Source organism: Carassius carassius, chromosome 31, assembly GCF_963082965.1.
Source record: "Carassius carassius chromosome 31, fCarCar2.1, whole genome shotgun sequence".
NCBI classification, from domain to species: domain Eukaryota; kingdom Metazoa; phylum Chordata; class Actinopteri; order Cypriniformes; family Cyprinidae; genus Carassius; species Carassius carassius.
The window spans coordinates 13,928,234-13,955,600 of record NC_081785.1 but is presented as its reverse complement, the minus strand read 5'-3'; the positions used below and the strand labels follow the sequence as shown (position 1 = coordinate 13,955,600).

The 27,367-nt window shown below is 42.5% G+C and overlaps 1 protein-coding gene and 1 pseudogene across 2 annotated transcripts in view; both read right to left on the bottom strand.

The window, feature by feature from the left end:
• Positions 1–1,914: 1,914 nt before the first annotated feature.
• On the bottom strand, positions 1,915–11,042 carry LOC132111611 (BTB/POZ domain-containing protein KCTD3-like; annotated as a pseudogene).
• An 816-nt stretch (positions 11,043–11,858) lies between these two features.
• The window catches only part of LOC132111609 (receptor-type tyrosine-protein phosphatase epsilon-like), a 42,170-nt gene continuing 26,661 nt past the window's right edge, over positions 11,859–27,367 (bottom strand). The window contains exons 4-21 of one of the 2 annotated variants that reach the window (XM_059519059.1): positions 19,675–19,771; positions 17,680–17,753; positions 17,406–17,539; positions 17,193–17,283; positions 16,944–17,020; positions 16,708–16,744; positions 16,498–16,595; positions 16,207–16,326; positions 15,839–16,002; positions 14,919–15,054; positions 14,683–14,832; positions 14,451–14,544; positions 14,273–14,349; positions 13,858–13,992; positions 13,609–13,734; positions 13,347–13,498; positions 13,074–13,209; positions 11,859–12,906 (exon numbers count right to left, since the gene is read on the bottom strand). In XM_059519059.1, the coding sequence (XP_059375042.1) occupies positions 12,832–12,906; positions 13,074–13,209; positions 13,347–13,498; positions 13,609–13,734; positions 13,858–13,992; positions 14,273–14,349; positions 14,451–14,544; positions 14,683–14,832; positions 14,919–15,054; positions 15,839–16,002; positions 16,207–16,326; positions 16,498–16,595; positions 16,708–16,744; positions 16,944–17,020; positions 17,193–17,283; positions 17,406–17,539; positions 17,680–17,753; positions 19,675–19,771 (1,973 nt within the window). In that variant the 3' untranslated portion in view covers positions 11,859–12,831. Of the gene's footprint in view, positions 12,907–13,073; positions 13,210–13,346; positions 13,499–13,608; positions 13,735–13,857; positions 13,993–14,272; positions 14,350–14,450; positions 14,545–14,682; positions 14,833–14,918; positions 15,055–15,838; positions 16,003–16,206; positions 16,327–16,497; positions 16,596–16,707; positions 16,745–16,943; positions 17,021–17,192; positions 17,284–17,405; positions 17,540–17,679; positions 17,754–17,828; positions 17,946–19,674; positions 19,772–27,367 lie in introns of those variants that run through there. The other variant, XM_059519060.1, reaches the window with a different exon arrangement.

The following is a 27,367-nucleotide window of genomic DNA, read 5'->3' as shown; positions in this document are numbered from 1 at the left end:
TGGAAAGGAAATCATCCAGTAACCAACACGACTGAAAACACACATCAGGTTGTGACAGTATTTCTGAAAGCAAGCATAAAGAATCATACTAAATATTACCCAACACTGAAACATCTCAGAGAGCAAATAAATAAGTAGCTGATTAATTAATATGCATTTCATTAATATGCATATTTTGATACCAAGATCACTACAACTGGGAGCAAACCAGTCATAGCAAAGGACATTTTTAAAAAGTCAATTGGAAGTATTTTATGCAACATAATTGAAACATGAAGATCTTCCAAGGGGTTATTATTTGTATTATTTTATTTATCAGAATTAACTTTTCTAGCTCCATGCAGTTGTCAAAGAACATTCTGCTATTCGTTTTTGTTTATCATTATTTAGTTTCAGGCCATGTCAGCGCTAACACTGATTGCATAGCATAAATGAGATCTCATTTCCTTTATATAAAAGTACTTTGTTAAAGGATTCCAGTTACATTTTCTCTGGCAGGATATAACCTGCGCACAAAGTGGAATGGCTGGAAAGAAAAGTGACCATGCTCATCAGTTGAATGCAAAATTAGCTTCATGTCAAATATAAATAATTCTTTACAGTATATTCTTAACAGAAGTGAAAATGCAAATGATAAAATTATACATTATGATGACATTATTCACATGTTGATTCATTTAGACATTAGAAGTTTGTATTGTAGCATTTTAAATACAGAACTAATCCATTCATATTTTTTTTCTATTTTTAATCGTATATTACCTTTAAATCTGGCAACTGTCTGTAAAATATATTATTTTCATTGAATTTCTTTTTTCTCATCTTGATAAGTGTCTTATTTTGTGAGTAAAACAGAATCCGCTTCACTTGAATCAGTTACGTGATAATCCAACTAACCCTCACATCAGGAAGACAGAAAAAAAAGCTAAATCTGTTTTGATTTCTCACAGCAGTATCTATCCAAATTAGCAAAAGGCACTGAATAAATCCCAAAAATGGATCGAGCAAGTAAATCTCCCCTGCAGATGCATGCTGAAAGTTCAGAGAGCGCAGCCCGTCTGAAAGGATTTAGAAAGAGAATGTGAAAGGCTGCTGATTCCTGCTGCCTTCACGACAGTCGAGTCGAACCTGATCAATGAAGTCCATCTGTTCAGTCCATTCAATGTAACGGATGAACATAAGAACAGACAATAAAGTGCATCGCAGTGTTTTGAAGGTACTGTTAGTGGCCAGTAGCATCATCATGCTAATCTACTTTTTTAAAAAGCAACTTCATTTACAAGAGAATAGCAAACTATTTAAGCAATAGTCCACCCAAAATCTGAAGTCTTTCGACCCCTGTATGATTTTTTTTTTTTCATTAAACACAAAAGTAGCCAAACTGATCTTTACTATACAATGAAAGCAAATGTCAAGAAAGATTATCAAGAAAAGATTATCAATAGTAACGCATTTAATTCTATTACTCCGCTCTGAATATAAAGTATTAAATCCACTTTCATTGTATGGAAGAGAGCAGCAAAACATTCTGTTAAACTTTTCCTTTGCTGATCCACAAAAGAAAGTCCTGTGGGTTTTAGATGACTTGAGGGTGAGTAAATTCTTCTTTCAAATTTTCTTCATGCTTTCATTTTAGGGTGGACAATTCCTCCAATGGACAAAAACAATACAAATGTTTAGTAAAGGCGCATGTGTAACAAGCTAAAGTCTAACTGGCTGAATAATTAATCTAGTGGCTCTTTGATAAATGTTAAAAAAAAGGAATGAAAAGTAAATGTATCTCATATTTAAGCATGAATAAAAATCAGTGACGAGAGGATTAGGTCCATATTGTGGAAGCGTCATCTGTCAGTCAGCATACTGCCAAACCTTCACATCTACATTCTGAAATGCTTCACTTTTGAAATCATTCATTCAACTGCTTTCTTTTCCCTGTCATTGATTATTGTATTTGGTACGAGCTCTGCATAGGACAAATCTGAGTGACCCATCACTCACATGCAACGTCAGGAGCCTTGCGATGGCGTGGGGATGTGGACACTTTAGTCGGCGAGGGTGAGGCAATGCTCCATCAGCTCCTGACGATGGGGGGCTCAGTTGTGGAACTGGGGGGGACTTTTTCCTGCTTAGAAAATTAGCTTCAAATGCCCCTATCCTCCTGCCCCCAGCCTCCTGTCTAGAATCTGCAGCCGCTTCCTCCATCAAATGGGCCCTTCGCCGTTGGTCTCCAGGGCTGTCTGGGGGTTTACGTGCAGCTGAAGACTGGGTTTCAGATGATCTGGACCCCCAAAGATCCATGGCAGCGTTCCTTTTGTCGGGCTCCTAAGTGTTGTTCTCGTCCTCTATGGATCCGCTCTGTCTGTGGTTCTCCAGCAGGGCCTTGGCCGGGTTTAAGCAGTGGAAGTCTCTGTAGCTGTGGAAGCTCTCTGTGCGTCGAGCATGGGCCAGCAAGGGGCTTTCTCGGGACGGCCGCAAGACTCCATAAGTGACCGTCTCAGGGGTGGGCTCCTGAGCCTGCAGCTGGAGACTGTACAAATTACAAAATACAATTCTGTGCTGCATAATGATTACAAATGTAATACTAACACTCATTAAGAACATTAAAGGAATAGTTTGCCCAAAGAAATAAACTAATGCTACTTTGACGTGTTTGAAGTGTTTACAATATTACTTGATATTTTTGCAAAAAGGCCAAAACAAAAGAAAATAAAAGTAGCCCATGCATCAGGTGCAGTGTAATCTCACCTGAAAGCTTTCTCTAAGGAACGGACTGAGAAATAGGAAGATATTCATTGATTATCTTTTGTGTTTGCCATAATCATTTTTCATTTTTTAAAATCTGTTCCTACAAAGATTTATGTGTGAAAAACAGCCAACATTTTTGGTCTCTTCAGATAAAGAAGAATTGAAATATAGCATCAGCCATACTGTTTTATGGCTGTTTTAACAGATGGGTCACTATAGAGTAAATATTATTGGGTATGCTATCCCTTTAAGGTTCATTTACATCAATATAAAACATGAACTTTTTTATACCAAAGCTATTCATGTGCTAAATTTTAGCACCTTTTGAGCTTGAACACCAGAATGGCCACAAAATCAGAATCTGAACAATTAAAAGTTAATCTAGCCTCTAAATCACTGCACTACAATATTTCAGACATTGCATGAAGAATAGTTTGGGTTTAAAATTCAGATTTGTGAATAAGCCTTTGGTTTACAGTACCTGGAGCAGGACACTAGCAGCCGACTGTGCAGCACAGAGGGGGCGGGGCTGATGTTGGGCGTGGCACAGCGGGATGTGCTCAAATCCCATTGGTCAAGCAGCTTCAGCACCTCCTCCTCAGTTGGACCTCCCACCTCTGCAGACAGGTAACATCATTTCACAACTTTATCATATAGATGATTTATTTTGTCAACAGTAATAATCAGACCTGGCTCCTGCTTGGCCTTGTCGTCAGTCTTGTTGACCGTGTCCATGGCGGTGGTGAGGTCCCACATCTGAATGCTCCCGTTTGCATGACCAGTGAAGAGGAAATGTCGGGGTCTGGAGCCCATGCGGCTCGAGCCTTCACACTCTCGCACTGTAAAACACGTGATAGTGGTGCCATCTACAGACTGCACCTCACAGATCCTGAAATAAAGGAATAAAACGATTCATAAATGTATAAAACAAATAAACTTAAAATATCTTCTTTTATGTTCCACAAAACAAAGAAAGACATCCAGGTTAAAAATGATATGAGGAACGGTAAATAATGACATAACTTCAATTTATCTCGTTAAGTCACCATTTTTATTAGTACACTTACAATATTAAGCCAACACTAAATAATGAGATATTTCTTTAGCATATTATGCAGTGTGCACCTCATTTAAGAATTAAATGTGTCTCAAAATGTACCTTTTTCCCGTAGAGGACAGGCGAACAAAGAGTTTGTTGGTAATAGGAATGACTTTTTGAATAAACACCTGTTGGTCATCTCTCTCTCCAAATGGACCTGAATGGAAACAGCAGATGAAGTGATCTTTTATTGGTTTGCTTCCAACAGCAGTTCACAGGACAATGGAGGACAACAGAAGTTGTTTGTACTGATATAGTGGCAAGCTACAAGCAAGTCTCTCACCGATGTCATTACCAGAGGAATAGCTGCTATGGCTCTCCGTCTCCTCTAGTGAGATGATCTTAAAGGATGCCAGCGGAGTAGATCCTGGCTGAGTGGAGATCATGCCTCTGAAGCGCGTTACCGTCCATGTGCGTACATGGTTATTGTCAGCACACACTTCAACAAAAACAGGCCGACTTTATAGAATCAGCAACATTTTGCATTAAATCGTCCTATATCCGAGCAGTTTTTACCTGAAACTAAGTGCTTTTCAGAGAGCATAATCTTAGTGACAGGGCTGCGGTGGACAGTGAAGGTCTGGAAAAGCTGTGGACCAGATCCAACGGTCTCTGGATGCTGCACGATGACACGCACGGCCCCTGAGCTGGTTCCATACGCTATCTCAATCCAGTTCCCACTCACACCTGTGAAAACACAGTGAGATCAGCGACTGGTCAGACTCACCACTTCATTGTTCCTAGTTAGACTAATTAACCATCGGTGGATGAACTGGTTTTAGGAGTCAGGTAGACACTGAGGGCTGTGATGGCATCATTCAGAATCAGAATCAGAATCAGAAAGAGCTTTATTGCCAAGTATGCTTGCGCATACAAGGAATTTGTTTTAGTGACATAAGCTTCCAGTAAACAGAGACAACAACACACAGACAAAAAAAAAAAAAAAAAAATTTACAGGAGATTTACAAATTGGCAAATAAATAAGTGTATAAACAATTGTGCTATAAATGATAATGGAATTGAGTGATTGAGTGAGATGCGGGAATGTTCTAGGATGGAGGGGTAACAAATAAATATAAGGATATTGCACATTTTTGCATAAGTTTAAGTGGGAAACATTTAACTGTTCATGAGGTAGATTGCCTGGGGGAAGAAACTATTCTTGTGCCTTGCTGTTCTTGTATTTGCGGCTCTGAGGCGCCGGCCAGATGGCAAAAGTTCAAAGATGGGGTGACTTGGATGTGAGGGATCCAGAGTGATTTTCTGAGTCCTTTTCCTCACTCTGGATGTGTACAGTTCTTGGAGGGTGGGCAGGGGAGCACCAATAATCCTTTCAGCAGTCCGAACAGTTCTCTGTAGTCTTCTGATATCTGATTTTGTAGCTGAACCAAACCAGACAGTAATTGAAGTACACAGGACTGACTCAATGACGGCTGAGTAGAACTGTTTCAGCAGCTCCTGTGGCAGGTTAAACTTCCTCAGCTGGCGAAGGAAGTACAACCTTTGTTGGGCTTTTTTCACAATGGAGCCAATGTGATTGTCCCACTTCAGGTCCTGAGAGATGGTGGTTCCCAGGAATCTGAATGACTCCACTGCAGTCACAGTGCTGTTCATGATGGTGAGTGGGGAAAGTGCAGGGGGGTTTCTCCTAAAGTCCACAGTCATCTCCACTGTTTTGAGCGTGTTCAGCTCCAGGTTGTTAAGACTGCACCAGACAGCCAGCTGCTCAACCTCCTGTCTGTAAGCAGACTCGTCACCGTCCTGGATGAGGCCGATGACTGTAGTGTCGTCTGCAAACTTCAGGAGCTTGACAGAGGGGTCTTTAGAGGTGCAGTCGTTGGTGTACAGGGAGAAGAGCAGAGGGGAGAGAACACATCCCTGAGGGGCACCAGTGTTGGTGGAGCAGCTGTTTGACATGAATTTCCCCAGTCTCACTAACTGTTGCCTATCTGTCAGAAAGCTGGTGATCCACTGACAGATAGAGCTAGGGACAGAGAGCTGGGTCAGTTTGGTCTGGAGGGTTGTTGGGATGATGGTGTTGAAAGCCGAACTAAAGTCAACAAACAGGATCCTCACATAAGTCCCTGTTTTGTCCAGATGTTGCAGGATGAAGTGCAATGCCATGTTGATTGCATCATCCACGGACCTGTTTGCTCGGTACGCAAACTGCAGGGGGTCCAGTAAGGGTCCAGTGATGTCCTTCAGATAAGCCAGAACCAGTTTTTCAAACGACTTCATGACGACAGACGTTAGAGCCACAGGTCTGTAGTCGTTAAGTCCTGTTATCTTGGGTTTCTTTGGAATGGGGATTATGGTTGAGCGTTTGAAGCAGGAAGGCACTTCACACAACTCCAGAGATCTGTTGAAGATCTGTGAAAAGATGGGGGCCAGCTGGTCAGCACAGGTTTTCAGACAGGCTGGTGTAACGCCATCTGGGCCTGGTGCTTTTCTTCTTTTGTTTTTCTTGAAGACCTGGCGCACATCATCTTCACAGATTTGAAGAGCAGGAGGTATGGAGAGGGGGATTGCAGGAGGTGTTAATGGTTGTGTAGGGAGATGGTCAGAGTGGGTGTTGGGGGTTTCAAATCTACAATAAAACTCATTCAGGTCGTTAGCAAGTCGTTGATTAGCCTCAGTGCAAGGGGATGGTGTCTTGTAGTTTGTGATGGCTCTCAGTCCTCTCCAAACTGAAGTAGAGTCGTTGGAAGTAAACTGGTCTTCCAACTTTTTAGCGTAGGTCTTTTTAGCCGCTCTAATCTCTTTGTTCAGTGTGTTCCTGGCCTGATTGTACAAGACCCTGTCCCCATTTCTGTAGGCATCCTCTTTGGCCTGACGAAGGTGTCTGAGTTTTACTGTAAACCATGGCTTATCATTGTTGAATGTTAAATAAGTCCTGGTAGGAATGCATATATCCTCACAGAAACTAATATAGGATGTTACGGTCTCTGTGAGTTCGTCCAGATCGGTGGTAGCAGCTTCAAAAACGCTCCAGTCTGTGATGTCAAAACAAGATTGTAAATCCTGCTCTGTATCGCTGGTCCATCTCTTCACAGTCTTTACTACAGGTTTAGCAGATTTAAGTTTCAGATTTTTAAGTTTCATTCGATGGGTCGTGGTACAGCTCCGTCACCAACAAGTCATTGTCCTTCATTCTCAGGGGAAACTTCTGCATGTCTGAGAGTCGAGAGAGAATGGTTAAGTCTTTCCATTATCATCTACTCATTTAACATATTATGTGTACATATTAGAGGTATCTCAAAAGTTACACTGGTGAGATTTCAAACGTAAAATGGGTTTAATATATTTGCAACTCAACAATTAATATACAATACTGTTCAAAAGATTTTATGTTTTTTTTAGAATGGAGTAAAAACATGAATATTATTAGTACTACTTTTAAATATTATTACAAATTTGAAATTACAATTTCTATTTATATAAAATATGTATATGTATTCCTGTGATAGCAAAGCTGAATTTTCAGCAGCCATTATTCCAGTCTTCAGTTTCACGTGATCCTTAAGAAATCATTATAATTTGCTGATTTGGTGCTCAAGAAACATTTATTATTATTATTATTATTATTAATGTTGAAAACGGTTGTGCTGTTTAATATTTTTATGGAAAACCATGATACATTGTTTTCAGGATTCTTTGATAATAGGAAGTAAAAAAAAAAACAGCATTCATCTGAAATAGAAATATTTGTAACATAAATATCTTTACTGTAACTTTTGATCGATGTAATGCACCCTTGCTAAGTAAATGTATTCATTTCTTTAACAAAAATTTTCTCAAACTTTTGAAATGGTAGTGTACATATTTATTAAAAATTATATCTAATAAGCCTACATTTCATTAAATTAGGATTTAAACTTCAAACACATGTGGATGATGCTGATTTGCATATGTGTTTTTAACCGGTTTACTATGTGCAATTCATTATATTGATGCCTTTATGAAATTGTAATTGCAGTACGTTTTCAACACTCATTCCATCACTGCCGGTTTCACATCTCATTAACGACACGGCATCTAAAAATAAATTTAATGAAATCTAGAAGAAGATAAGCAGCTTACCAATATAGTAAATTGAGCCATTGTTACAGCCCAGCAAGAGGAAGGAGCCAGCAGTGTCACAGCTTGTGATGGGCACCACATCCTGCACCTGTACAAGTGATAGTCATATATGAACCCTGATAATAAGTTTGCATGTAATATAACATTTATATAGCTTTACCTGCCAGTGCTGGGTGACGGCATTCCACACTCCCAACTTCCCTGTGTGACTGGTGGCAACCAGCTGACTCCCAATGAAGAACAGAGAGTCAACAGGTACTCCAAGACTGAACACACCTTCAAAAAGACATTATCTCCCAAAATACACACATTAATGACTGTGCATTTCATTTTTGTTCTGTCCTCCAACCTATTTCACTTCCGCTCCCTCTGTCCTGGATACTCCACAATATAATGCTGCTCTCTGATGACGCTGCCACCATCTTGTCTTTATCTCCATGTGGGCCACCCACGACTTTTGCATTGAGGGCCACCCGCTCTATGGCCCAGTCCAGGTAAGGGCTGGAAAACACCTGTTGCCAGCCTGACGATTCCTTTATCCTAAAGAACAATCACAGTCAACCAATGGTGAGTATAACTCTTATTATTTTATATTTCAAAGTCATGTGAGCTGTAGCTTTACCTTTAGCAAATTACAAAATGTGCATAAGCAGCTACAATCCAGTTATGATGGCCAGCGACAATTAGCACCTTCCTAGGGTCCACCGGTGATCCTATTGCGATATAAAAAAAATCAAAAACAATATCTTAGTATGGTAAAACATAAGTAGGCTGAAATGTTGATGGTAGCCATTGACTTCCATAGTATGGAAGTAAATATTATTACAAACAAGTAATAGTTTCACATTTATGCAAAAAGGTAATGATATGATAACAAGAAGTTCATTATGTATATATTTAAATACTGGCTGTTGCCTGTTATTAGTGGCTATTGTCACTTTCTTTCTTTTTTTACCATTACAACAAATCCTCTGCAAACACATGTGTGATGTGAACTCTGTGATATATAAATGCACCAAAATGCAATAAAATGGTTAAAAGGAAGACCTGTCCTGTTTTCTCCATCTTTCTTTCATCAATCTCCTCACAAAACTTCGCGAACACAAACTAAGAATATCTGAGATCATATTCATGATCAGTGGAGATTCTTGTGTATATGTGTATATATATGTATGTATATATATATATATATATATATGTATATATGTATGTATGTATGTATGTATGTATATATATATAAACAGTATATTATACACATCTTTTACTCCCCTAGTCTTTGAGGTCCATTTGCCCCAGAGGATCCAGGGAGAGAAGACTGAGGGCAGGAACATGGGTAACCCCCTTCTGCGTCGCTGGGACCTGCAACAGCTGCAGCCTGCCCACCAGCTACACTGGTCCGCGCTGGGAGAGCTGAAGGACAAAAATAACAGCCTCATTCTGATGTGTTATACTTGGCCCAGAGGATGAAACGCTGACTCTTTCTTCTCTTCCTTCTACAGATCTACTCTCACCCTACCTGGTGGAGGGAGGTAGCCATGAAACAACACACTTCCACATGATGATCGCTCCAGTTCTTCACAAAGCAGCAAGCGTCGGACTAACCATATCGATGACAAACAGAAATGGAAGGTAAGAATTATACATGCTTAAATTATCTGCTGCTCCTAATTCACTCACATTTGGTTTTACTGTCAACTGTTTTTTATAAATATATTCACTCCAGTTGTACCATACCTAAGGGTGTAATACCATAGAACTCAGCCTCATGTCGCAGGATACTAATGTTAACCCCCCTATCAGAGAAAGCAGGAATATGACACTATTTATCAAACTATTTATTTTGGGGATATGTAATGAATAACAATTCGGCATATGTTATATCTCACCTCAAGTCTAATTCTTTAGTTCGAAGAAAGTTTAAAATGGGTGCAAATGCTGTTGGGTCTCTGTCAATGAATATCTTATAGGGAAAAAAAAGATCTATTTCAGAGCTGGATAAAATTGGTAAATTGAATGCATCTGAAAACGTTTAAATTATTATTATTATTATTATTATTTTTTACAAGCGATCCATAATAAATGGTACAGTTGTTTTTTAGGACTTCTACTCACAGCTCCAGTTTCATCCCGTAGTGTTGATATCCTTCCACTAAGTAAACTGGGCACAAATCACATTTACACCAACAAAGCTATGTAATGTCCATAACACAACAACTGCATTAGTTTGATTATTCAAGAAGAATGGATAGAGGTTTATAAAAAATATGCATACAAAGAAGATCCCTGTGTTATCATTCTGGAAGATCTATTAAAGTGTACAAACAAATCAAATTTTCCCTTGAACTTTTAAGACTGATGTAGCATATTGCAACTTTCAGTGCTCAAAACTTCCTCCAGTCCAAAAAAAAAAAAAACTTTGAGCAGAAAACCAACAAGGGTGTGGTTTTGCTGCTTCAGACATCTTATCATACCTTGAGAAGAAAGAGTCAGGAATCCAGGCCAGAGTCTGTCTTGACGTGCTAAATCTGAAAATATGTAAATATGTAGATAAGATTTTAGATACAATCACTTCTCATTTTTATTTCACTGGGTGAGCATCTAACAGTTATTTACAGTTTGCAGTTATTGTTACAGTAAGGAGCGTTCAATGTCATTGTCATTTATTTATAGTATAACATTTTATTTATAGTAGCAAATAACTATGCTATTTTTGAAGAAATTGCTTGAACATATAGGATATTTCTTCTTTTGTTTATATAGATTTAACTATGATGGGATTTTAGAGGTTTTATGATGACATCTTGTAGAACATGTGAAACCTGGGCATGAAACTAGTAACTCAATATTCTTGCTCGCATTAAAGTAACGCATGTGTACGTTAGTCTGAGCTCAAAATGATTAACGAACACACACTGTTACCGTTACATATAACGTTCATGGCGTCATTTCACATCAAAATCTGCCGCACAGTCACAAAGCCTTTGATCTCAAATAAAACAGTTTTGACTCCGAGTTCATGTAAAGAAGTCATGACGTCAGCATACCTCGTTCCTCCGACATTCAGATGGATGATGTCACCCATTCCAGATGTTGAACTGTTCCCATTAATTCCAGCCATCCTCCAATTACGTGCGGTTAACAAGGAGGAGGAATACACGCGATTTGATTATTCAGTTTGTGCATCGATCCAGCTGGAGTCCTCAAAATTATCTTTAATCTTCCTCGCGACCCAGCCAATCCATAAATTATGCGTCACGAGAAGGACGTGTGACATGGAGCTGTTCGTACACAGTGTTTTTCATATTCAAAGCTTTAATAAACAACTCAAAACACGGCCTTCAAATATCAAAGGCTTTTTTTCCGCAGCCTTTGGGTATGGGACTTTGGATCGCTACCGTTGAGTGTTGTGGACGCCACTGAGCGATGCTAGAACGCGGTGGCCTCATCATCACAGGACGCAGACCACGCCCAGTGTTTGGGTGCGTGTCTTGAGAACAGTCTTAAAGGTGCACTCACTTTTATTATTGTTATTATTATTTAGCTAATTACTAGCTATTACGTTTTTACAAATAAAGAAATTAGCAACACTTAAAATGTAATTATTAAAATACATTAAATTAAAAAGACATTTAAAAAGACACTAAAAAACTAGTATGAGATGAAGGCGCTTAGTCTTCGTCTTGTGTGAGTGAACATGAAACATGTTTCATGTAGCCTATTATTCATTTCTTTATGGGTAAAACGTCTTTATTAGAGGGACAAATTGCTGTAAGCATTTCTAAATTGCAGTACAACTGATGTACTACATAGTGTGCACTACAAACCTGTTGTGCATTAACAATATCAAATACAATGTGGTGTGTATTACAACCTGCAAAACTAGTAAAAGCTGCTTATATTAACTTTTTATGGTAAAATAATTTACACACCCAGGCACAAGTATTGAAACATTTATTGCAGAAAAAGGTGTTATTCAGGATTAAGGCATATGTCTTTCCTCATTTTCTCATTTCTCACCCTGTCACTGCAGTGACAGCAAAGATGAGTTATTTTTCTTTCTACTTGACCTTGTTCAAACAAGCAGACAAAATCACAAAATTTAGTGTTTGTAGGGAATACTGAAAGAAAACTATTCCTTTGTTGTTTCACAGATGTCACTAAACCCGTTTATTTATTATTCCTCAACCTTATATCATTGTGGATTTATTACTTCCTTTGAATTTTTTAATGCTTTAATCGATATATATGTATCTCTGTCACAGTTTTAGCCTCTTGAGTATTTTATTGGCTTGGAAAGTCATAGGAATAAACAGCATTATCATCACAGAATCTTTAAAGACTGCTAAAAGTTCATAAGTGGTTGGATCTCAGTCAGGTTGTGAAGGTGATATTGAGGTGAAGAGCAAGTATAGCATAAGTGAATTATCAGGGCTGATGCAAATTAGAGTCTGGCCAAGAATTGCCATACAATTCAAATTTGAAAGTTACTTAATTAGTTTTAGTACACTGGTACACACAAATAACCATGCAGAATTTTCTGGGAAGCAAGCTGGAGGATTAATAGAAGGAACGAATACTGAGAATGGAATGCTTTATAATTTTGTGGACACAATTTTTTAAAGAAAAAATAATTTTGAAGAAAACAAAATTTGTCAATGTACAAATTAAATATTATGGTCATATTTAAAAGAAAAAAAAATCATACTGAACACTTAATCAAATGTAACAAAAACTGAATAAAAAAAAAAAGACTTGACGTGGTTAAGCCACTGGAGTCTGGTTATTTCCAAAATATTACCTTACTGCATATAACAAGAATAGGAAAATGTCAAGTGAATGGAGGTCACTAAGCCACAGTAAAATTCTTCAGTTTAAATATAATATAAATGTGTGTTGGTAAGCTGCACTCATTTGAAATTAGCATAGTCAGAGTAGATGTCAACAAAATCTTGCACAACTCTGTAGCAGAAGTCATATTGTTCCTGAAAAGACAAATGATACGTTACATCATAATTCACACAATGACAGTCAAAAGCAAAATAACTACTCATTCTCTATTATTTTGTTATTACTGCTATTTTCCATATTATAATAAAATAGTGAAGCCATCAGATCTATATGAACTATGCATAGTGTTTCACATTCTTACCACAGTTTGGACCATATGTGGTCTCTGAGTGCGTAAACTCTTCACGGTCTGGAATACGTCCAGTAACCCCTCGGCTTTCACCCGCTCTAAGATGTTACTGAGGGCAATGAAGGTTCCAGTCCGACCAGCACCAGCACTGATGTCACCCCGCCCCCCAAAAAACATACTTTTTACAAACTTTATAATTTGTTTTTTTTTTTTTTATCTGTTGACCAGTATGAAAGACTAAGTGTGTGTGTGTAAGTGTGGGAGCAATAAAGAGTATATGTGTACCTGCAATGCACCACTATTGGGTTGTTTCCAGATTGTTGCTGTTGTTTCTGCACTGCAGCAATAATGTCAATCATTCCCTTTCCGTCTGATGGGATTCCAATCTCTGGCCAACCGTGGAAGTGGAACTGTCTGACTAGACGGGTCTGTTTTTCCTGCAAACAGCCCAATTTTGCATCAATTTGAGCAAAATAAAGGATAAAGCTCCTAAGTGAAGCGTTTGATGGACCATAAAATGGTCAAATTCACTCTACGTTTAACTCACTGGTGCATAAGACAGCAGCATGTCTCGAATGCTGAAAGTCTCACAAAGTGTTTCTCTCTTCAGCTCCAGTGCATACTCTCCGAATGAAACACTTCCCTCTCCTGGCCAGTAACGTACACACTTCTCCTAAAGTGAGAATTGATTGAAAGGAATGAGTGGTGAATTCTTCGGACATAGAAATTTGGAAGAGTAACTGCATGTTTCTTTCTGTTGATTAATGCATAAATATTATAAACCATTACACTGTACCTGTTCTCTCTCTTTCAGCTCAGTAAGCATGACAATAGAGTGGCACTTCCACTCCCATACCATGCGCCAGAAGTCCTGCACAGTGTGAGCCAAAGGTGCCTGAGTTGCTATAAAGTAATCCTTCTGCCTATAACCCTGCAAAGGTAAACCATAGTATTATGAGTGTATTTCCCAATGTTCTGTTTAATTAGCAATAAATATATTAAAATACATATACAAAACAAGTACTGAACAAATAGCATGTTCTTTATAGTTTTTATCCTAGGCCATTATTCATATGTCAAGTGGCATTTGGTCTTATAATTATAATCAAACTTATAATAATGTGTAAATATCACCAATAGTAATACTATTTTTATTGTTGTTGTTATTATTATAGGCAATATGTAAACATTTTTATGAAACATATACTTACATCTAAGAAAGATGCATTAATGTAGTCTGTGAATTCTTGCCCTCTTTTCATTGATAATATTACCCTGTTGAAGTCATCTGGTAATAAGACAGGTTAATGATTACATTAAGAAAGAAAGAAAGAAAGAAAGAGAGAAAGTTATTAATCTTTTTAGATAAATATATATCCCTCTTCTCACATGGGATGATCTGCAGTACTCGGTTCTTTCTCATGTTGGCAGGCAGATTTCCGGTTCTCATGTTCTCCTTCATTATGCGGACATTAGTCAGTTTCTGAGGAGAGTCCAAACAAAACAATGTGTTAAAAAGAACACTTCATTTTTGTCATTGTATGTTCATAGTAAATCATGAGATAATTCCATAATATTGCTTAGCAAATCCTATGATAAGTGTAACTGATGTGGATCTTACTCTGAATTCTTCCTCCAGACCCACTCGGTCCATTTGTGTGTGTGTGTTGTGGAGTTTGTGGAGGTGGCCTTCTAAAGAAGCAATGTCTAACTCTGTGTCACCATACAGGTAATGCTCCAAAAGTGCCTGGTAAATGAACGAATACTGCATCTGTGAGCGAAAGAGAGGAATATCAGTGGCTAGTCACTGCTCAAATGAGTCAAAACACAGCAGAGGGACTGCAGAAATTCCTTTACATCTGTTTGAATGAGCTGACAGCGCTGCTTTCTTATTTTGGACACAAAGCCGGACACGTCCACTCTTGCTTCAGCATGCATCATATCCATCATTGCGTCAATCACAATGAACGTCCCAGTCCTGCCGACCCCAGCGCTATACAGAGAGAAAATGAGACGTGAAGTAGGGCATGAAATGAGGGATAATGAGATAATGTAGTAAAACCGGAGGGTTTTTCCATTTGAATTACTATTTTGGGCTAGATAATTATCTCAGTTCAGTTAAACAGGGGATCAATTTTATATTAACATTCATAATGCTGTGAACATTGCAGGTTTTTACTGTATATCATACCAGAAAAAGAGTTTGCCATTTCACTGCAATGAGACACTTTTCACACTTTAACAAGTAGAACATTCTGTGGTTCTGGCTGAGGTGTTAACAATCCCACATGAGGGGGCTGTTTAACAGCTGAGCCTTAAGACACCATGTGTTGGTGGTTGTTTCTGCATACTTGACTGTTTTTTTTTTTTTTGTATAGTTGAAATGTTTACCATTTCAATTGCTTTGTCCAACAAGTAGCCCTTAACTCACAAGCATGCAAAAAAGGCATCCCTATAGATTGAATTGACTGTTGTATATAGCACATTTCTGTTATAAACATTCCTTTTCTTAGGGGCTATTCACACCTAACTTGTTTTTGCTTTGAAACATGTGAGACAGAGGCAATGGAATGGGAAAAACAAAAGGTCTTTAAAGTTTAACTTTTAAATTACTTTTAACCTAACTACATCATGTGCGAGACACAAGACACAAGACGGTCAAACTCATCCATCTACATAGAAAAACAATGGAAAGTAGGACAGGGCAATGGAAAATTCATTCTGTGTGAATAACCCTTTAGTCTGTAGGCAATATATTAAGTTGGCAGCAGTCTTACCTACAGTGCACTATGATTGGTCCAGCGTGGGCAGGGTTCACAGTCTTGACTTTTTTGAGGAACTTAAGCATGCCAATAGGGGAGAGGGGTACGCCAAAATCAGGCCAACTGGTGAAATGCAGCTGAGTGACCCACCTTGGAGCTCTGCAGCCATCAGCAGCATGCTGCCAAATCATACCAGTTTGCATTCAAAACACGTATAAATAGCACAGCAAATACTCAGTTTAATGGCCTGGCTGATGTGTAAAATATTATTGGATGCTAAATTACAGACCAGTCAAGAGAATTAGTGTACTAGTATATCAGTATAGCTTACAGAGCATTTGTTTACTGATGCTGTAATGTTTCTAAGGGAAATGACCACTCACGTGCTGCACACAGAACTTCCTGATTGTGTAGTCCACCAACACTGTGACATCTTCCATTGCCACCCTCACACAGCCGTAGATCCAGCAGCCCTGCTCAGGCCAGTACTGATAGCACTTTTCCTGCATTTCACACACAGATATTTAACCAAATACTTGATTAGTTATTAGTTTATTAGATTATTAGTACTGTTTTGTTTCGATTTCTTTTTAATGTTCCTTTTTTATAACTTTCTGCATGTTAAACACTTATCAACCTAGTCTCTGTTGTTACTTTGTGATGTCGTCTTTTACCTCTTTTCTCTCTCTTGTGTTGGTCAACATGACTATAGTGGCAGATTTGTGCTCCCAAACCATCCTCCAGAAATCTCCCACTGTCTCTGGTTTTGGGCCTGAAAAAAAAAAAATATTGAGAAACCTAAAAAATAAATAAATGAAAGGTCCTTTAAAATGTTAGAATCTTTACTTATTATTAATAGAAAGAGGGAACATATTTGTGCATACCTTGAGCTGCAATAAATTTGTTTTTTTCTCTGTAGCCCTATAGAAAAGATTAATGAATCAATCCTAAGACTCAGGAAAGTAAATTGTACAATGTCAAGATATAAGGTATTATTTGCATTATGTAAGGAGTTATATATAAGGTATTAAAGTCTTATAATAATATTTTATGTAAAGTATTAGATCAGAGGAAGGGTTATTATTTTATTTTTTTTCAAAAGCACGGAGAAAGTACTCACATCTATATAAGAGGCGTTTATGTAATCAGATCCCATATATCCATCTATGTGTGAAAGCAGCACTCTTGAGTGGTCATCTGAGAAGGAAATGAAGAGATGCATTTTATTAAACTCTAGGGACCAACTTCCTCCATTCAAATCCTAACAGTCCCTATTACAAATTTTACCAAACCTAAATGACACAAAACTACCGCTTTCACATTGTTTGTAAAGTTTGTAAGTGTTCATGAAAGAGTGAGGAATGCTTACAGGGCAGAATATTGGGATATCTGTTCTTTTCTCTGTTCTCCTCTCTGCTCGCCTCTTCAAAAGTGCCACAGCCAAAACCGCATGGCAAAGACTGTATAAGAGAAGCAGCAGAAGAAAAAAACAATACGTAAGTATAAGAATACTAAATTTAGTTAGTTAAGAGTTAGCGTGCATGTGGAGAATGATGAAGTTTGTGTGCGTCTAAGCTCTTACATTAAATTCCTCTCTGAACAGTTTGCCATCATCTGCCAAGCGTAGGCGAAACTCTTCCTCCAGGGAGTCCAGAGGAATGGGGAAATAACGCTTTGATGGAGAGGGTGATCTGGGGAGGAGCACCACCGTTTGTTCTGACAGAGAGAGAAGAAAAACATACAGGCTGAAAGAGACTGTTTTCTATCTCTCAAGCAGATGCCCTCTAAAAGCTTTGTTCTAAAAATATAGGCTTAATACAAAATGAAAACAAAAAATCTGACAAATCGAAACTTACCTTGATCTTCCAAAAAGCCATTTGCCAACTTTTTGTCAACCGAGGCGACAAGATCCTTCCTTTGCTCTCTAAACCTGAGAGATTTTGAAGTTAGACATGTACAGAGTGATAAAACAAAAACTACAAATTACAAAGTTCACAATACACACCAAAATCTAAAGTTCTTTCTCATGGGAGATTGTTTGGTGCTCTGATTCCTCAAAGCAGCTGAGAGAGAATGACTCTGTGACACACACCATCACAACTGCTTTCACATTTCACTACTCATGCAGCTGCTGCTGGAGCAACACAGCAGGGTCATAAACAGACACACACACACACACACACACACGCACGCACATACGCATACACATACTCTTAAAGGTGAAGTGTGCTATTTTATTATGTTAAAAATTGTATTCTCTCTCAGTTGAAAAGGCAGCAACAACTATGAGCTATAAGTAGGCTGACTCCCTAAAAAATGGGTAAACACTGTGCCTCTATGGCTCTATCTTTCAAAACATTGCTTTGTTTGTTTGATCACAACCAGTGGTGTGAGATTGATTGGATTGGGGCTCTCTGTTGTACCGACCAATGGTGGACAGAGTGTACAGAAACCTATTTGAAAATCTATGGCCAGTTGCATAAAAAGTTAAGACTAGTCTTACAAGTTAGTCATATAATTTGGCTTGTCATCCTTGAAGTCAGTTACATAAAAAATGTAGATTGGTCTAATATCAATCCAAAAAATACACATCATTACACCTTGGTAACTGCTAGTTGGGCAGACTAATTCTTAAGTCTTATCATAGAAGCTAGGTTTATGCAACTGGCCCCCGCAATTATGTTATCAGTTATATTTAAATGCCCAGAAGTGGCATACTTCATCTCTAGCAAATAATGTAATATAATATAAAATATAATGTATTACAAATGGCATGTTTGAGTATTTCACATCCAGGATATGGTACAAGATAAAAACTAACATGTACTTGACATTCATGTTTTTGGCAAAAATAATATAATAATGTAAATATTCCAGATGGAGGGTATTAAAGTATTTGCACTATATTTGCAAATAGTTTTGTAATGTTGGATACAAATCATGTTAGTAAGATGTGAACAATTCACAGGAATAGCAGGCAACTGTTCAAATGTGTGGGGCTGTTTTTTTGTTTGTTTGTTTTTGTTTTTTTCTGAAAGAAGTCCCTTATGCTCACAAAGGCTGCATTTATTTGATTAAAATGCAGTTAAAGCAGTAATATCGTTAAATATTATTACATTTTAAAATAAATGTTTTTGATTTTAATATATTTTAAAGAGTAATTCATTCCTGTGATGCAAAGCTGAGTTTTCAGCAGCCATTACTCCAGACTTCTGTGTTACATGATCCTTTAAAAATAGTTTGAATATGCTGACTTAGTGCTTAAGAAAGATTTCTTATTGTTGTTCTGCTTAATATTTATGTGGTCTACATGACAGGATAGGTTTGAAACTATCCAGTACTGAGGTCATTGGCACTTTACATACAACTCTAGAAGAACACTGGAGGGGAACGTTAGTTGTCCAGGTAAGAAACAATGAGGGGTGAAAGTTTTTGTAAGTACTTCAAACAAGAAGTAGAGGAGCCCTAGAGAAAATAAATCTATAAGCGGTATGATTATTATTCCATTTGTAACTGCTGAGCTGATGTTGTGATAATGATTTAAGCTTTGCTCCACAACATATATTTCTGGCTTAGACAAATGAATGCTTTCATGTAAAGAGAGTGGGAAGTTAGATGCCTACAAACAGATATTTGTACAGGCCTAGCTGCTCTAAGAGGTTTAATAAAGGAATGGAAGTACAGCAGTTGGCAACACTATAGGCCAGACTTATAAAAGCCTAGAACTGAGTACAGTGGGGGTCAAAAAAGGGCTGTTTACTCATATATATATTCCACTGTATCTCTGTATATAATGTATAAGGTGTTATTTGTTTCAGATAGAATGTTTTTGGGTATGAGTGTTTTCTTACCTCAGAATATAGGCGATGAGGAGAAGAAAGATGATGAGCAGGAGAGAGGTGACGAGACCTGAGGCTAAGACATGTGAGCCCTGAGGCTGTGGAGACTCTGAACAGAGAGAAAGACAATGGAAGTGAGTGAAGAAAGATTCTCCACAGGCTTTTCAGCAGGCCCAGATGGAATCTGCAGGATTTATTCAAGAAGGAAAAATTCTGCAAAATGAATTTTAACTGGATAACATGGCCATGGATCATAACTGCATAACAAGTTATATAAACTGGATATAACTTCACTCAATTTGGCAGATGCAAGTGTCACACCCAGGGGCTGGCTATGCTTTAACTAAGCCACACCCCTTCTCAACTTCCACCTCGAGGAGGTCCCCAAACCCGACCCAATGGCCAAACAACACGAGAACAAGTAAGTGATAAAACAATCTTTATTTAAATATTTAAAAATAGCTTGGGGAATAGGGAAAGGGCAATTAAAACTAAACTCTGACTCGGCCCTCCAGATTGGGCTATAGCCGGGAAGAGGTCAGGGAGCAAGGGGGCCACGGGGATCCGGGGCGTGGGGCTCGGGCCCCGGCCTGAGTCTTAGGTATCCGTAGCGCCTTCCTTCTTCCTCCTCTTCGCTGAATACAGCTCACGGTAAGTACTGGTTCCCACAGTTCGTTCTCGAGGTGCCCACTCTCTTTCTCTTCCTCCACAGGTAACGGCTCTTCGCTGATTACAGCTCACAGTAAGTACTGATTCACACAGTTCGTTCCTTGGGTGCTCACGCTCTTTCTCTTTCTCCACAGGCAACGGCTGGGACACACAGGCACAGTTAATTCAGCTTGGTTTTGCTCTCACCTCTTCGCTGATTACAGCTCACAGTAAGTACTGGTTCACACAGTTCGTTCCTTGGGTGCTCACTCGCTTTCTCTTTCTCCACAGGCAGCGGCGTAAGTACAGGTTTCCTCAGTCTCTCCTCGTGTTACCCACTCTCTCTCCTTTTCTCTCCACAGGTATCAACTTGGGCACAATAGCACAGTTAGTTTGCTTTGAATGGCTCTCACCTCTGGGCTGGACACAGCGTACTGTAAGTACAGGGTTCGCTCTATTCCTCCTCGTGTTATTCACTCTCTCTCTCCTTTTCTCTCCACAGGTATCAACTTGGGCACAATAGCACAGTTAGTTTGCTTTGAATGGCTCTCACCTCTGGGCTGGACACAGCGTACTGTAAGTACAGGGTTCGCTCTATTCCTCCTCGTGTTATTCACCTCTCTCTCCTTTTCTCTCCACAGGTATCAACTTGGGCACAATAGCACAGTTAGTTTGCTTTAAATGGCTCTCACCTCTGGGCTGGACACAGCGTACTGTAAGTACAGGGTCCGCTCTATTCCTCCTCGTGTTATTCCCTCTCTCTCCTTTTCTCTCCACAGATATCAACTTGGGCACAATAGCACCGTTAGTTTGCTTTGAATGGCTCTCACCTCTGGGCTGAACACAGCGTACTGTAAGTACAGGTTTCCTCTGTTTCTCCTTGTGTTACTCACTCTCTTTCCTTTCCTCTCCACAGGTATCAACTTGGACACAAAACACAGTTACTCTGCTTTGGATGGCTTTCACCTCTGGGCTGGACACAGCGTACCGTGCTATCCCCGGAGATCTGAAGCACGCTCACAACGTATACTGTACTGAACTAGGCTAGGACCAGCAATCTCCTTGTCCTCCCACGCCGAAGTGCGTGAAGGCGGGGGTTTATCTGACAGGACACACGGCAATACACAGCAGCCCACAGCAATATACAACACCACGTCAAAATTATAGGTTTTCACAGCACGAAGACTCACCCACCACACTCAGTGTACGGAAAGGACACCCGTCTTCCTTCACTTCGCTTGGTTCGGATCTGGCGATGGAATATGCGGCCTAGCTAGTGATGTCGTCGTTATGACTACTTCAATAAGTATTCCTTCGGCTCTCCCACCACACTATATTAGGGGTAGGGCCGCCCTCCTCCTCCTGGAGAGATCTACACAACGCCAGGTCAATATACAGGGCACTTTCGACTGGCTCTTAGTACTCACATCAATGCCACTTCCAATCCCCTTTTTCACGTCGTCTCAGTTCGCCGTATAATCTGTTCACTTCTCAACCTTTAAGGTTCGCGATGTCGTCACAATCATACAATTCCAGCCTGAGGGAGAGAGAGAGTTAGACAGCTACCAGCAGCGTACCAAGACGGGCACAACCCAGTGCTTCACACACACCAAAAAGAGCTTCCCAGACTGTGAAATAACTTGGCCTTAAGTACTGCCTTGTCCAGCGTATCCTCCAATCACCATCCGCTGTCCCTAACTAGGCACAGGTGCATCGAATTCCCTGATTTTCCTTCTTACGGCGCTACCGGAAGTTCCGGTGTTCTGTTTTTCCGGTCCGGGCGGAAACACTTCCGGGCGGAACCCAAACTTCCCGAATTTTGGTTCCGCCCCTAAAGATCGTCACCTTGTGACATCCTCCCCCGCCAATCCGTTCTAGTCCCTAGAACGTCCTCGGGCTGTCCACTCCCCATAGCGGGCAGGGGGTCGGCCTCGGTTCTCTCGCTGGGATCGTCTCACTGGTGAATCGGGCTCAGCTTGTTCAGGGGCTGCTTCTGGTTCTCTCGGGGCGATCGGGGGTGGTGCCACCACGGGTCTCCCTGGTACCACAGCCCAACCTTCAATCCAGGGGGCCGCTGATACAGGTTCCGTGGGGACTTCTTCCACGGCTTCAGGGTAGTTAGGGCATGGGCGAATCATGTTCCGGTGCACCACACGGTCGGGGCCTGACTTCCCTTCTGGCCGGATGGTATAGACCGGCTGCCCCGGCCTCTGCTGCCGGCAGACTACATAAGGGGTGGCCTCCCAACGGTCACTCAGTTTCCCCTTCCCCTGCCGCCGATTATCTCTCACCAACACCCTCTCTCCTGGCAGTAGAGGGGCTTCTCTAGCAGTCCGATCATACAACCGCTTACTTTTCTCTCCTGCCGTCTGTATCCTTTTCGACACCTGCTCGTAGGCGAAATGCAAGCGCTGGTGATGGCGCCCCACCCACTCCGTTACACTTGCTTCCTCTTGGTCGGCTATCACTCCTAGGACCAGGTCAGTAGGCATTCGTATGTGTCTGCCAAACATCAGGTAAGTGGGAGCGTAACCCGTAGTACTATGTATACTGTTGTTATAGGCCTGTAGGAGGTTTGGCAAGGCACTCACCCAATCGTCCTGCCGTTGTTGGTCCAAGGTCCCCAGCAGCCCCAATAGGGTCTGATTGAATCTCTCACAGCCGCCGTTCCCCTGAGGATGATACGAAGTGGTGTGAGTTTTCGTGCAACCGTACAACTGGCATAGTTCTCTAATTACCCTGGACTCAAAGTTGGCTCCTTGATCGGAGTGCAGAAACTCCGGGCATCCGAACGTCTGGAAGACGGCCCGCCATAAAACTGTAGCGGTGGTGGTTGCAGTCTGGTCGAGGGTGGGGATAGCCCAAGCGTACTTTGTGAACAAATCCGTTATTACCAAGATGTTCTGGTAGCGATCTCGTGGTCGGCCCAGTGTCAAGAAGTCCATAGCCATGATATGAAGGGGGGCCTTCGCATGGATGGGTACCATTGGCGCTCGGACCTCCCGTCTGGACTTAAACAATATGCATCTCGGGCAAGCTTGAATTAGGGCGTGCACCGATGCCTCTAGCCCGGGCCAAAAGAAGAATCTCCTAAGCAGGGACACGGTCCTCTCCTGTCCCTGATGCCCCAACTGGTTGTGGTACGCCGAAACTAAAGCCGTTACCTCATCTGCGGGTACCACGATCTGGCGTACTTCTTCGCCCAACTTCGGGTCACTGACCCTTCTGCACAAAACGCCATCTCTCAGCTCCAGCCTGTCCCATTGCCCCAGCAGCCTCCTCCCAGTATCCGTCTGGGCTAACCTCTCCGCTGGCGTCAGCCGTCGGCCCTGTTCCAGCCATTCTCTTACCAGCCGCACATCTTGATCCCTGGCCTGTCTCTCCCTCCACCGACGGGGATCCCATCCCCAGTTCTCAGGCACGGCCTCTTGTCTGCTGCCTGGTGCCTCTACTGCTCCTACCATATAGCCCTCCTCCGGGCTGGCCCCTCCGGGGCTTTCCGCTTCGGGCAGCCTTGAGAGGACGTCCGCGTTCGTGTGTTCACGCCCTGGTCGGTACTGTAGTTGATAGTCAAAGTTGGCCAGTTGGGCCACCCACCGCTGCTCCACGGCTCCCAGCTTCGCCGTCTGCAAGTGTACTAATGGGTTATTGTCTGTAATGATCGTCACCTTGGCACCCCAGAGGTAGTCTTTAAATTTCTCACTTAGGGCCCACTTCAACGCCAGCAGCTCCAATTTGAAAGAACTATAGTTCGCATCGTTCCTCTCGGCTGGGTGGAGGCTCCGGCTGGCGTACGCGATGACCCTCTCAACTCCGTCCTGCCGTTGAGCCAACACCGCTCCCAGCCCGAGATTGCTGGCATCTGTATACAAAAGGAATGGTTTTGTGAAATCTGCGTATGCCAAGATAGGGGCCTGTAGCAGCTCCTGCTTCAATGTCTGGAACGCCGACTCACAATTTGCATCCCAGTCTACGTTGGGCGACCCCCGGCCCCGGTTACGACCTGTGCCAACCAGCAACTGATTAAGGGGTTTAGCAATTTTTGAAAAGTCCTTTATGAAACGCCTATAGTATCCCACAAATCCTAAAAAGGATCGCACTTGCCTCACTGTCCTCGGGGCCTTCCAGTCCTTCACGGCCGATACCTTTCCAGGATCTACGGACACTCCAGCCGCACTGACCACGTGGCCCAGAAAGTTGACTTCTCTCCGTAGTAAGTGACACTTATTGGGCTGTAGTTTCAATCCGTACTTCTCCATGGCCCGAAAGACTTCCTCGAGGTGCCTCAGGTGTGAATCAAAATCTGGGGAGTAGACAATCACATCATCCAGGTAAACTAATACTGACTCCATTAACTGACCTCCCAAGCACCGCTGCATCAGCCGCTGGAAGGTGGCCGGAGCGTTACAGAGCCCGAAAGGCATCCGGTCCCATTCAAATAGTCCAAACGGGGTTGTAAAGGCAGTCTTCTCCCGGTCTGCTTCGGCCACCTGCACCTGCCAGTAGCCACTGGCCAAATCTAGGGTAGAGTACCATGCCGACTGCGTGAGGCTGGCAAGCGAATCTTCGATCCGTGGCAAAGGGAAAGCGTCTTTCTTAGTCACGAGGTTCAGCTTACGGTAGTCCACGCAGAATCTCCAAGCCCCCGTCTTCTTTTGCACCAGCACTATGGGGGCCGCCCACGGGCTGCTGCTTTCCCTAACAACTCCTTGCTTCAGCATGCCTTGCAGGAGTGTACGTACCTCGGTATACAAAGTGGGCGGAATTGGGCGATACCTCTCCCGGCTGGGCCCTGCATCCCCGGTAGGTATATGATGTTGTACCACCTGGGTGCATCCGTAGTCTTCATCGTGGGTGGCGAACACATGCTGCCATCTCCGAAGGAGGGCCTGTAACTTCTGTGTCTGTGCTTGCTCTAAATCCTCCCCTTGTAACGACTCACCCGCCAGGTGGCTCGGCACACTCCTCTCCATACCACCCCATGGGGTGTCTACTTGTGTCAGGGCCACCTCGATGACAGTGGGGCACACCTGACGAAAACTAATATCCCTCTCTTCCCTTACTTGGTGGGATGTAACCGTTGTCAGACGGGCTAATCGTTGGTGCCGATGTAGTTGCACCGCGTATGGATGTACATTCCGTATCCTCACGGGGACTCTCCCCCGCCGGACCGTCGATAGTCCTCGTGCCACTTCCACTTGTGGACAATCCACATGGGGCTCCACCAGCACCCACTCTTCTGGGCCCGCTCTTCGGGGCGGTACTCGCGCCCACACAACAGCCTCACTTTTTGCGGGGACAGACAAAGCAAAACGACACATCACTCTTCCTACCTCTTCCTGTTCCCTGCGGACTTGGCTCATTTGCACCCTTCGACAGTCAGCTACCACACACTCCCACTTGGGCCTCTCTGCAGGTGGTATCTTCGATACGGGCCTAGCCCGAAATAGCTCTTCCCAGCAATCAGCGAGGACATTCATGCCCAACAGGGCTCGATGTGCACCCAGACAATGGTCTTGCACGATAATCACACCTTTCTGGGGGACCATCACTCCGTGAACCTCTAGGTCCGTCAATCGGTAGCCAATATATGGGATGTCGAGGCCGTTTGCGCCCTTCAGAGTAAGCCAGGGGGCCTCCGCCCCTGGTGCCCCTTGTTTCCCAAACACTTCTTCGGATAAACTCTCAGCAAACAACGTCACTTGGGAGCCTGTGTCTACCAGGCATTGAATCTCCTTGCCGCACACTCTCACCTTCGCCACGGGGCTACGCCCAATCATCTGGCTCCTAGAGCCATATCCTCTTCCAGGGTCTTCTCGAGGGGTCCCGGCCACACGACCCACAGTGGCCGGCCGACCTAAAAACCCCCTTCTGACGCCCTGCGGGGCCCACACTGGCGGCTATAGTGACCTGGTTTGCCACAGCGGTTGCAGATGGGTCGCCCTTGCTCGTCCCATTCGAAACGGGGCCGGTTAAAGTGGTTCGGGCGCCTGAACGGCTCTCGGCCTCCCTCTGAGTACACTCGGTCTCGGGGCGCCGGCCGTGGTTCCTCCCGCGCCCGTCCTTGGCGCAATTCTCCTACGAGGGCTTTAGACAGTTCAGACATCTGATCGCGGACATCTTTCAAAAGTTCAGCCTTCAGTGCTTGCTTCCAGTCAGGGCCTCCGGGTTGTGCTGGTGCTACTTCACTGACAACCGCACACACTGGGGAACCACTCACCTCAGTCTCATCACCTTCCAGGGCCAGTGCCTCTTTCTTCAGATCTTCGAACGTAAGACCCGGGTCCCTTCGAAACTGGATACGTAGGCTCTGTCTCACCGGACCCTCCTTCAACCCCAGAAGAAACTGGTCCCGCAATAGAGTCTCTCCATCTCCCAACCCGTGGTCCCGACGGGTCTGTAGTCGGGCGAATTGCTCTCGCAACCTCAGGGCGAAAGCTCTAATCGGTTGGCGGGGGCCCTGCTTACAATTGAAGAACTGGGAGCGAAGGACAGCTACGGGGGTGTGGTCACCATACTGTTCAGTGAGGAACTGGAACACGGTTTGGGCGTTGGCTCTAACGGCTTCGGGGGCGGCATGCACCTCTCGCCGCGCTTCTCCATCCAGGGAGTTTAACACAAATTGAAGCCGCTGGGCTGCACTAAGGCCCTGTAGGTCGGCCAAGTACTCTAGTTGAGCCTTCCATTCAGACAATCGTACCTCGGATTCTGTCCCCCCATATTTTTGAATCCAGGGGCTCCCCATAAAAACGGGCATGGCACGGGGTTGGGCTGAAAGCCCCGCGTTGTCGGTCATTGGACGACCTTGGTTACTCAACTCGAGGTGGAAACCCTGCCGACTACGCCAAATCTGTCACACCCAGGGGCTGGCTATGCTTTAACTAAGCCACACCCCTTCTCAACTTCCACCTCGAGGAGGTCCCCAAACCCGACCCAATGGCCAAACAACACGAGAACAAGTAAGTGATAAAACAATCTTTATTTAAATATTTAAAAATAGCTTGGGGAATAGGGAAAGGGCAATTAAAACTAAACTCTGACTCGGCCCTCCAGATTG